The following is a 12,682-nucleotide window of genomic DNA, read 5'->3' on the forward strand; positions in this document are numbered from 1 at the left end:
AGAATCAGGGAAAGTGTGATGTGGTAGAAAGAGTGTGGGCTTCAGAGAACACCTGGGTTCGAACTGCGGTTCTGCCGCTGGTCCCTGCGTGACCTTGAGAAATGGCCTTCGCCTCTCAGGGTCCTCATCCCTTGCGTGTGACAGAGGAATAATACTACCTATCCCATGGTACTATAAGGAGGCCGGGAAGGATGATGTATTTCATATGCTGATTTCATTTGGCAAACTGAATGCTCACGGTTATCTCTGCCCCTTCCTCAAACTCTACCCAAAGGGAGGGAAATGGTATAAACCCATGAACCAAAAGAATAACAGAGAGAGTGGTATCCAATCAGACATAGCAATAAAATGTTGAAAGATGGAAAGTAAATGGACAAGCGAGAAGTGACTTAGAGTAGAAGATGAAGAAATCTAAAAACCGACTGAGGGTGGGGCTGGGAATTCCCAGCAGGAAGCTGCCTGGTACACCAGACCCCAGAAAGACTGGGATGGGCGGCTCCAGGGTTTCGGAAGGCAGAGCTCCCAATGGGGGACTAGTTAGAAACTGTGTGAGGATCAGCTCTGCTCCTGACCCCCCCTGTCACCCCGCACCAAGCAAAACCATCTCTGCCCTATCCTCTTGGGAGAGAGGTTCAAGGGAGAAACTAGACCAGAGGGGCTTGACACATGGAGGGAATAGGCAGAGAAGGAAAGGGTAAAATAAGAGGTTAAAAGAGGAGAGATTAAATAAATGTTTTCATACAGAATGGTGAGCTCACAGCCCCTTCCACCTGTCAGGCTCCCAGACACTAGCAGCTGAGCTCCCATTCGTCAGGGGGAGACCACAGAGCTCCGCTCAGCAGAAATGGACTCCCCAAAGAGAAAAGACCTACAGATACTAATATCTGGGGTCCCCAATAAAATGACTAGGTTCTTTCCTGTCTGATATTCCTTCTGTGAAATCTACAATTTTTATTATGTCTTGTTAGTGCTTTATTCACCAACATTAATGGGTAGCCAAGTATCAATAGACATTTGACAAGAGGAGGAAAAACAAAAACAAAAGCAAAAAACATGCCCTCATCCCTCCCCCTCAAAAAAAAAAATACATGGCTGGGTGCGGTGGCTCACACCTGTAATCCTAGCACTCTGGGAGGCCGAGGCGGGTGGATTGCTTGAGCTCAGCAGTTCGAGACCAGCCTTAGCAAGAGCCAGACCCCGTCTCTACTAAAAATAGAAAGAAATTATATGGACAGCTAAAAATATATATGTAAGAAAATTAGCCGGGCACGGTGGCACATGCTTGTAGTCCCAGCTACTCGGGAGGCTGAGGCAGGAGGATTGCTTGAGCCCAGGAGTTAGAGGTTGCTGTGAGCTAGGCTGATGCCACAGCACTCTTGCCAGGGTGACAGAGTGAGACTCTGCCTCAAAAAAACAAACAAACAAACAAACAAATACAGAAAAGGCAATTTAGTGAAAAAAATACAATGTAAAGAACAGAAGAAAACTTCAAGGAAACAATAATGTTTTCCGAGAGATAAATATATGTTATATCTGTGAAACTAGAACAGAATAACATTTAAAAATCAGTAAAGAAAGCTCGGGAGTTAAAAATAAGACAACAGCAATAAAGAAATTCAACGAAAGGATTTTAAGATGCAATTGAAGACATGTCCCAGAAATGAGCAAAATGACAAAGAAATGAAAAACAGGAGAGAAAATAATAAGGAAATTAGAAGATTAAACCAGGAAGCTCAATACCCAACTAACAGGTGCAGCAGAGAAAAGAGAAAACAGAGGAGGTAAGTATCAAAGCTGTAAGAAAACATTTCAGAACTGAAGGACATGAATTTCCAGAGTGAAAGGTCCACAAAGTATCCAACACAGTAACGGGATGAGGTGGCAATTTATTCTAAGGCTTTATGTGTGAAATTTAGAATACTGGGGCTGAAGAGTAGCTCTTTAAAGCAAAACAGGACGTAAAACAAGATTCAGGAATCAGAATGGCACTGAACTTCTCAGTATCAACGCTGAAAGCTAGAAGCCAAGGAAAAAGGCCTTCAAAATCCTGAGCGCAAATTGTTTCCAATCTAAAATTCTATATGCAATCAACTGTAATGGGGAGAATGAAGGTATTTTCAGACATGTAGTATCTCAAGATACTTATTTCCCAGCTACTCTTTCTCAGAAAGATAGCGGAGGATGTGCTCCATTGCAACAAGGGGATAAACCAAGAAAGAAAATGAGTTCCAGGAAAGAAGGGCTCCAACCGAAGAAAGAGGTGATGGGAAGTCTCTAGGATAGTAGAGGTACAACTGGCCTAGAGAACCACCAGATTGGATTAGAAGGATGGGGGCTCCAGAGGAGGGGTGACCCCCAAGGAAAATATGGGAAAGATAGATCATTTGATGTGTGTTTGACCATATCCACGGGAATTTCTTAGCTTGGTAGTAACTCAGGGCAAGAATTATGACAAAGAAAGGGAAAAATGACTAAGTCCTGAAAACACAAAATATTGTATAAGAAAGGAATTCTAATTATAGTAAGCTACATGGCTCAGTGAATGATGTTGATATGGCCAAAATGAAAATGCTGAGTAATGATTTAACTAACAATTGTGGCTTAACTCCATCGGTAGCAGAGGGAGAAGTATGAGTGCATGTGTGTGGCAGGCAGGCAAAGAACTAAGCACCTTCCACAGTAGGAAGTTAAGGGACAATATCTAAAATCACTAGCAAACCAAGTCACATCAGTACAAGCACACTATTCGGAAATAAGAAAGCAAAACCCAGAAGAGACACATTAAAGAGATGAAAGTACTTTCCTCCAGGGAGTGGGATGTGAGGGCAGGAAGGTGAAGCAGGTAATTCTTATTTTCTGTTTCCTGGTTTGCAAAATACCCTGCACTACTATTTGTCTTTTTAAACTAGCCTAGATGTTACCTTGACTCATCACCAGGCCAGACTCTGTGTTAGATGCTCACCATTATTGCCTGGCAAGAGATCGAGGGCAGGTGAGGGGAGGGATGGGGGTGTCACCTGTATCTGAACCATACAGAACAAGCAGGTGTTGGGTGCAAGAGGGAGGAGAACTCATGTCCACTGCAGTATCCTCTTGGCTGCCCAGCAAGCACATGTGTGCACACAAACATACATACCTGTATAAAAAATTTCAATAATCTAACAGTACAATCATAATCTGACTCTCCCAAGTGCAATCAAAATTGCATTCACTTTCTTCCCAAAAGGAGAAAAATGTCAAATCACATCTTGCTTATGGAGGGAAAGTCACGGGGCCTCTGTGCTACAAGTCCCAGATATCTCTACTTGATGGGCGTTCTTCTCAGTCCAATTCATACGTAGTTCTCCATATTATGACTAAATAATTCAGTCACCTCCAATACATCCAGTGTATACGTGCAGATGAAAACCCTGATGACACTACTAAAAGCTCCCGTTTGGGAGAGAGCGGGACATCTGGCTTCCGACTGGGAACCTTTGTACCATCAGAAATCAAAGAGAATTAAATGTGGGTGAAGTTGAGAAAGGCAAGAAGATTTTTGTTAAGAAGTGTGCCCAGTGCCACACTGTGGAAAAGGGAGGCAAGCACAAGATGAGGCCAAATCTCCATGGTGCCTTTGGGCGGAAGACAGGTCAGGCCATTGGATTCTCTTACACAGACGCCCATAAGAACAAAGGCATCACCTGGGGAGAGGATGCACTGATGGGGTATTTGGAGACTCCCAAGAAGTACATCCCTGGAACAAAAATGATCTTCGCCGGCATTAAGAAAGGAGAAAGGGCAGACTTGAGAGCTTATCTCAAAAAAGCTACTAATGAGTAATAATTGGCCAATGCCTTATTTATTACAAAACAGAAATATTTCATGACTTTTTTTTTTATGTGTACCGTAATTTAATTGGTCTCATACACCAGCAATCAGATCATGAAAGAGTGACAGAATACTTTCGTTGGACAGTCCTGATTTAACTAAGACTGGCTTGTGGTTAATTCAGTTTTTTGAATTTTGATAGTAATTCCAATTCTGTCAATGCTATCACTGCTTTTCCCTTCTAAAGATATGATTGGATTAATTAGTAATGTTCAACTTTTCACAAAGATGGTAAATTGCCATCTCAAAACCTGTTGAAGATTGGTTTTCTATTTAGATTTATATAACTGGTTATGTGAATATATTTAAACATTAGGGAAATCCCTTCACTGTCTTGGAACCAAGCAGGACTCACTGGTGTTTTAACTTGTGTTTATTAGCCTGTTAAAGGCAAGGGCTGGAGATAAGGTAGCAATGTTTACTTTATATTTTTGGTCTTCGCTATGACAATCTAATTTCCCTGTGTCTATTAAAATGCTGCCTTTTATTTATTGAAAGGCATTTTAGTGTGGTTTATGTGTAGTATCAAATAAAGAATATTTAACACTTCTCAAAAAAAAAAAAAAAAAATAAAAGCTTCTGTTTGGAAAAGGAGAAATGGGAACAGCAGACACTGCTAAGCAGTCCAGAGCACACATCCTTCTTACTAGGCTGGGATAACTCATTCCCGTCTAGAGTCCTCTGCTGAAGAGGATGTCCCTTGGGGGTTTCCTCACTTTATCTAAGGTCGGCTTCAAAAAGGGAGGGCTGCACAGCCATGGTGAACACAGAAACAAATTTTGGGAAGGAATGAGGGTTCCATCAGACCTAAAAGTGGTATCAACTCAAACAAACATTACTATCAACCAAATGGAGTTTCTGTGTGTTCTATACAATCACTGTAGAGTTATATGCTTCAATTACTGAGCTAAATATTCAGTACCAGGAAAAAGCTTGCCTTTCTTGAAAAAGTATTCTCATTGAGTGACACATCATATTTCCCTTTTTGTGCTAATTTTCTAGGATTCTATTCTCGGTGCTAAATTTAATGTTTTCAAACATGGTATTAGTTTAGGGATTTGATATATTCTATTTATGTTTTCCTCTACGTTTAAACATTTCCTATTTCTTCTTTAACAGCTTTGAAATTATATATAAATATAAAATAAAATTTAAAAATAAAAAGTATATATCTTTTATTGTAAGCTACCCCATGCCATCTTTGGAATACATAGGTTATGAGTTATAATAAAACCTATCTTCGGACAGAATTTGGGCTATTTTTGTTACCCTTTGCTCTACAAGATTCTCAGAGACTGAGGCTAGGGAAGAAGGCGGGCCTTGGACAGTCTGCAAGCCTTGCTGGCCAGTCATCATTGCTTGCTATTTTATCCTTAGGTCTTGGTCTGCAGACTAACCTCTGTGAACTTATTCATTTATTTATGCTTTTGTGTATATTTTGCTGTTGTTTCCAAGGAAAAGTTCTTTTTGAAATCCTCCAGCCTTGCCTTACTTGAACTAAGTAGAACTGGGATTGCTTTTCTCCTGTGTGTTCCTGAGTGCTGGAGGCGGCACTGCCAGCTAACCAGAGCAGAAACAGAATTCAGGAACGAGCCATCAGAGTTGGGGCAGAGGCAGTGTGGATCTGGGAGGCACAGAAGTGGCCCAGAGGTGGCTGGACGGTGTCCCCGCCCACTGGGCAATTCTTTTACACAAAGAAGAGCATCAGACAAATAAATGGACACTACACGTATGAATCATATAAAGGTAGAGTGAAAGCACCTTAAAAGTCAGTGACACAATCTCAATTGCGGTGCCAGCCTGTGGGGCTTCAGTATTCACTGGCTTGAGACCTCCCCCTGCAGCTTAGGTGTGTCACCACCCTGTGGTGGAAGAGGGAGTGACAGGCGCACAGAACCAAGTGGGTCCCTGGTTCAGAGATTAAGAATGCTCTTCCAAGCCACAGCTCGGAACAAAAATAGAATCTGTTTATTAAACTTGTCTCTTTCATAACACAATACAGACTTCGGAAAGACAACCTTACAGCAGACAAAATCAAGAGAAGGCACTGACACATTTCTCTAGCTACCTGCTAACGGCTAATCTCCAGCATGCTTTATTCTGAGGCATACAGGAAGAAACTTCCTCTTCCCACCTCCAGCTAATACCTCCGCTTCATACCTTTGGCACTGAACCTGCTTCGGCAGAAGCTCGCGGTCCTGGCTCCAGCTCACTAGGGCTTGCAGAATCATCTCGCTTAACCAAGCTGGTCTGGAAGCAACAGAATTTCCCCTTGAGCCAACAAGCTTTCCCTTCACTGACTGCCCTCGGGGTCTTGTTCAGAATTTGCTCCCCGGTTCCTGTGCCCCAAATCCTCAGATGCCACTAGATATTCAAACATCATGACCTCCACCCTCTCCCCAAACACACGGTCTTACACCTGGCCAGCAAACAGACCGTGGAGACTGTTTTCAAGACGGATTAAAGTAACCTGACAGAAAATGGAACAAACAGGGAATGTCTGATAGCTTTCATCACGGGTACTGGTTGGTCGAGCAAATTTAAATTCAATTCACCAACATTACTGAATTGGGTAGAATCTACATAACCACTGGGAGATAGTAGCCATAGACCTCCGTGTCTACGAGGCAGATAAAGAAAAACAATAACTACTAATACTAAGCACTTACTATGTGCCAAGCATTGCTCTGAGGGCTATACATGCTGTAACTCATTTGCTCCTCACAAACCTCCTAACATGAGATACCATTAACAGCCCCGGTTTCCAGGCAAGGAAACAGAATAAAGGGCGCCCCAGGTGAGTAACGGAGCTGGACTCCAGCCCGATGGCAGGCTGTGGGCCCTCACTGCGTGACAAGCTTCCAGGGAAGTCGCTCCCCACCTCTAATCAGGCTCCACGGAAGACTTTTTAGGGACTATTTTTCTAGAATGAGAGCGTGTAACTTGGGCATGGGAGAAGGACGGCTTATCCTTTTTTCCGTATCCTTACGGGCAGCTTCAGAGAGTTCTCAAAGACCTGATTAAGGTCCTTTTGGTATATGAAGACAGTAAGATAGGAGAAGAGAGAAGGTCTAATGATCTACCCCGAAAATAAATTATAAAAATATATTATCACTATAAATTATAATTAACTTTGAAGTGAATACTGCACTTTGTACTTTGCGAAGAATCTTTCTATACATGTTACCCATTTTGAGCTTTGCAGTCACCCTAGGATGTTGTGTTTGTTAAGCTTTTTTAATTGGTCACAATTTGTACCTACCTGTCGGTCTTTTTTCTCCACCTTACAGAAGCGAGTGATGAAGGTTCCATGACCCAGCCCACAGGCGGACTAGGGTTTGCACCTTCCGACACCTACTGCAGCACTGTTTGCCCCATCTGGCTGACGTGGCCCCAGGGTTGGCAGAGAACTACCAGTGAGGGTGGCAGCAGCACACAAGAAAAAAGAGATAAGACCTCTGGCTGGAAGGCCTCGTGGTGCTGCTAAAGGAGAAAGGGGAAGAGAACTCCCAATTTCTGAGCCCTTCCTATGTGTGAAACCGTATGCTGGGCCCTGATGGCTCAAGAGGGCCAGAAATAGAACAGAATCGCTGAAAGAGAAGATTCCTGCGTGGAAGGCAACTGCTGCTTCTCCATCATGATCACCCCTGAGTAATGGTGGAACATTTGGAGCCAGGTGTTTTACAGACAAGAGTTTTGGCAGTCTTACACTCTATCAAGAGCAGGTTAGAATCGTTGAATTGCTACTTAAAGACTTCCTGGGACAGGGAGAATGCATGGCAAAGGACTCGTAAGAAGACATGTGCAAGGGGACACAGAGTGCCTCACTGATGAGGCAGCAGGAGGAAGTGGGGACCAGGGAAACCCTGGTGTTGGTGAGTGTTATGGACTAAATTCATACATTGAGTCCCTAATCCCCAATGTGACTGTATTTGGAAATAGGGTCTTTAAGGAGGCGATGAAGGGTAAAATGAGGTCATAAGGGTGGGGCATTAACCCAGCAGGACTGGTGTCATCATAAGAAAAGGAAGAGACCCCAGAGGGCTCTCTTTCTCTCTCTGCACACACGGGAAAGGCCATGTGAGGACACAGTAAGGCGGCAGCCATCTGCAACCCAAGGAGAGAGGCCTCACCAGAAACCAACCCTCTGGCACCCTGACCTTGGACTTCCAATCTCCAGAATTGTGAGAGCATAAATATCTGTTCTTTAAGCCATCCAGTCTGGTATTTTGTTATGGCAGCCCAAGCAGACTAATGCAGTGAGCCTGGGCCTTGCCACATCCCTGGCCCTCAGCCAAAACTTATTCATTGTTCAAAACTCAGAGTCACCTCTTCTATTAGGGTCCTTGTCGTTCACCCCAGCCACTTCTTTCTTGATGCCTCCACTGTACATGAAGAGAGCTTATCTTAGAACCCATAACACTCTATCAACTTAATTTTTTTTAAACAAGCCTGTCTGTCCCCATTAGACTCTGAGCCCCTTGAAAGAAGAGACTACCTTATTCAGCGTTATAGTCCTAGTCCCTAGCATGCAGCAGGCATTTAATAACTGTTTATGGACTAACTGAAGAAATGAACAAACCGAGGACATTGTCTTAAAAATGTGCATTAGTATAAATGTTATGACATGATTTATTCACTCATTTATTCAACAACCAAGAAGTAAATGGTTGGGAGGGGAAAAGGAAAATAAATTGTTAAAAAGAGAAGTCTGGAAAAAAAAAAAACCCAAGGACATTTCTAGATAATGACAAAATGACAAAATGAAGGATTAGCTGTGTAAATGAATATAAATACCAGTTTTTTGTATGAACTGCTTACCATGGCCAAGACTTTAATTTATAGTTAAGTGTAAAGAATGGTTGTACGGAGTAGGGACTCCGTAGGGTCCAAAGTGAGTCAAATGTGGAGGATTAATGCTGCATCTGCTGATACCAGTTGGGTGACTTCAGGCAAGTTACTAAACTTCTCTGGGCTTTGGTAGCCTCATCTTTTTTTTAACATAAATTTTACTGAAACACAACACATATATAGAAAAGTACACAAGTTGTTAAGGGAAGAGCTCAATTAATTTACTAGTTGCCTTATCTTCTAAATAGGGTAGGTGTGAGGGTTAAATGACGTGATGTTTCTGGAGCATTCTGCACGGTGCCCGACGCAAAATGAACTCCCATAAATGTTAGCTCTCGTTCATGTATGTTACCTTATTTAATTGCAATTCTAAACTTGATTTCTAGATGTTCAAACATTACATCATTTTGAATATACCCTAGTAGCATATGCCCAGATTTTGCCAAAAAGGAAAAAAAAAAGTGAATTTTGCTCCTAGGAGAGTTTAGTGAATATAGAAACTCACCTTTAATAACTTAAGTATCAGAATCTCATCACTGCCAGCCTTCTTGCCACTCCCACTTCGTGGAGTGATTCTTTATCTACTTAAAATGCCAAGGAAGCTTAGAGTTATAAGCAGGGTTAAAAGAGGCAAGAGAATAGATTTGGTTGGAGAGACAGAGAGAGAGAGAGAGAGAAACTTAATTTCAGCATCTGTGACTTCCCATACAAGCTGAATAGAGGTCACAGCTCCAGGGCTAGGTAACAGCAGATACTCAACAAATGTTTGTCAGCCAGGCATGCAGGCAGAAGCACTCCACTGTATCTTAAACAGTGTTCCTATAAACAACGCCAGCTCCATGTACCTAATAAGGCCAGACCAAGTGGTCACCTAAATGGGGATGACTTGAGTAGAATGATGTCCTTTCTGTTCCCAAGTGTCTTCCCAGCACAGCCGCAGGGTGCCCAAAATTCCACTGCTGGTGGATTCCTGTCTGTGTCATGGGCATCCTTTTCCACTGCTCCATTTAAAATGGAAATGTCACTGGCTAGGAAAACCCATTCTGTCTCCAATATCTGAGTATGAACAAACTCACAGAAGTCCTTTGCTCTTGAGTAGAGAGGATGGACAGCTAAAGTGCCCGTGACTGAAGGCAGCGTGATGTGAGTGTGTGTGGCACGTGAGTTGGTGGGGGTAACTTTCTGACCTCTGTACTTTTGCCCAGGGCCAGCCCTGGCACCCACGGGTACAGGAGAGTTCCTGGTAATGGAAAGGCTGCTGGGAAAACTAGTCTGGGTTTTCCTAAATGCTCTTCCAGTATCTTCCTCCCACTGGCCTGCTCCACCCTTGTCTCTCTCCCTCTTCCAAGTAACTCTGTGTGAACAGATAGACTTTTGTGTTGCCCTTTAAAGACTGAGCCTCAGTGCTGTCCATCGTTGCAAACATTCCTCTGCAACTCCTTGGAAGATCCAGGTTCTTCTAAGTAGCAAGAGCAGATGTGGCTTAAAAGCAAGATGCTTGAAGGGAATTTACAGTCTGTGACCAATTAGCCAGATGCGCTAACCTTGCCACCTGGTTTTTCTCTTGTGGGTGTTTTGTGGGCTCTCTCTCACTTCCATTTGCTCTCCATTAGTTGAAGAAGGTTATTTCCCTTTGGCCTGGGGAGTTCACAGTCTGAGGGCCATCTTGGGTTCACATCTGCTCTTGGACTTCAGATGGCACTGGTGACCAGGATGAACCTTCTCTAAGATGCATTTAGCACAGGCATGGTGACCTTTTCTCTTAGATTCATATCTCATCAGAGTTCTCCATACTTTTGTGAGCTCCAACTTCAGCTGGTACAAATGTGGTCACATGATTAATGGCAAACATATGCTATAGAGAATGCTGAATCTTACCAAGTCTGCTTAGCATTTCCAAAGCAGACCAAGGAACTGAGTTTCAGCTATAAAACCCCAATGATTTGGGAAGAAAAAAGGGGACTCTTAATTTTTACACTATTTAATGCAGTCATACCACTTCCTGCTTCCAGTCAGTGGAGCAGGGTTACTTCTTTCTCTGGAAGCACCCCTTCAGGCTCTGTTACTCCGCAATGGAAACTCTTTTGCTTTCACTTTGGGTTTGCCTCAATCAACTAACTCATCCAACATTTGGAGACGAAGAGAAATTTAAGTGGTTATCTAGTCGAGATCTTTGAACCTAGGCATGGCACGAACATAAATCACCCAAGATAAACATTTATCTCACCTATTTTCACATATTTCCGGAGTTGAAAATTTCCCAATTGCTCCATAAGCCAAAGAAATTAGACATGACACATATTTACAAAGGCATTATCATGCATTACACATTCTCTATCCTTTTCAGGCATGAGTTTACTTTCCCAAGAAAGTGCCCTTTGCAAACACAAAACGAAAACTCAAATGCCAGTTTTTCTGACTAGCATGTCTTCCCCATGCAAACACTTTTAACTGACATTTCCTCACCATCTCTTTCTCTCTCCTTTGGCTAGTTATGTAGTACATGTTCTCTTGCTTGAATTATCTCTGGTATCTTTGAAAATTTTGCATTATACAACTTCAGGTACTTAGTATTATTCCACAAATATCCGTACACTGAAAACCCGTGTCATCCACCAGTACCCTCAATAATGTGCAATTAGCTCAATCTCTTCACCAACCAACCCCCACATTCTTTCACATACACATTTCAGATCAGCTCTTTTGTGCCTTTCTGCTCTTTTCATTTTGACAAACTCATTCCCCAAAGCATACGCACAAAGGACAAACTTAAAATATCTAATACCCATCTTTGGGTGGAAAAGCCTAATCACATTAAGCAATGGGTGGGAAGGGAGTCTGTCTTCTACGTCCACTGAAATCTCACAGCAGTCTAGTACAGAGCAGGCTTTCAGATAATTTGAATGACGAAGAGTATCAGGTGTTAGGTCTGTGAACACCTAATTCAGAAACTTCCCTGAGTTTATATAAAAATTGCTCAGAAAGAAAAGCTTCAAAAATTAGTTCTCAACATTGGAGGTGAAAAGGATCATATTTTAAGCCTAGGATAGATGATAAAACAATACTGAGATGAAAATATAGAAATTAAGGTGGTTCTTTTTCACCGGGCAGAATTTTCCTAGCTATTCCAAGTAGCCCCCAAACTCTCTTTGGAATTCGGAATCAGTGTGTGTGAAATGCGTACATTAACTTGGTGGAAACTCGAATGTGGGGATGTGAGTGGTCATGTTCTCTACCATAAGGAGAAATCCGATCTGCTGCAGGAAAGAGTGAAGCCAAAGCAGAGATAAAGGGGGGATGCAATGTGGCCCTACCACTAACCCAAATGGTGTTTCTGTGTGAATTAGAAACAAGCGCTCCTCTTCACACGCTATAAAACTGTTATCCCAAATATATACATCAATGATGACTATTACCATGACAATGAATGGCAATACCTTAGGTTTAGAGTTGTTCAGTGCATGTTCTCAACAACTGTATCCTGCAAACCTAATGCAAGGAGTCCGAGGAGCTCTGGGAATTGTGTTCTAATCTTGAGCTGACCTGATTCCTGCAGTTCTTCCTTTGAGTAGTGCCCTCCCCCATTCACAATTATGATAAATGACCTCCCGCTTTTATTTCGCTTGAGCTAGTTTGAGTTGGGTTTTGAACCTTAGTCATGTTTTATAGTTTTCTTGATAAATACTATTTCTTGTTGAGTTTTTATAGCTATTGTTAATGCAATCTGTATCCTGTGACATTTTCTAACTGGTTATGGGTGCCATATGAGAATCAAGTTTTGCATATTTACTTTATTATATTTATTAATATTTAGCCAAGAACTTCGTTTTTCTGTTGATTCTCTTGGTAGACAATTGTAAGTATTTGCAAATATGATGATAATTTTGGTTTCTCCTCTTTTACTTATTTTTTTTGCCTACTACACAGGGAAGGTCTGAAGGTCTTCCAAATTAATGATATA

General features: G+C 42.2%; 2 protein-coding genes across 3 annotated transcripts in view; one reads left to right on the forward strand and one right to left on the reverse strand.

Moving 5' to 3' along the window:
• Positions 1–12,682, reverse strand: part of STX8 (syntaxin 8) — a 264,310-nt gene that overhangs the window by 29,295 nt on the left and 222,333 nt on the right. The gene's annotated exons all lie outside the window — the stretch shown is intronic.
• Positions 2,955–3,822, forward strand: LOC138391939 (cytochrome c-like). Its single transcript, XM_069482113.1, has 2 exons — positions 2,955–2,992; positions 3,489–3,822. Exons 1-2 carry the CDS (start codon positions 2,955–2,957, stop codon positions 3,820–3,822), a joined length of 372 nt encoding a protein of 123 aa, XP_069338214.1.

Source organism: Eulemur rufifrons, chromosome 9 (genome assembly GCF_041146395.1).
Source record: "Eulemur rufifrons isolate Redbay chromosome 9, OSU_ERuf_1, whole genome shotgun sequence".
Classification (NCBI taxonomy): domain Eukaryota; kingdom Metazoa; phylum Chordata; class Mammalia; order Primates; family Lemuridae; genus Eulemur; species Eulemur rufifrons.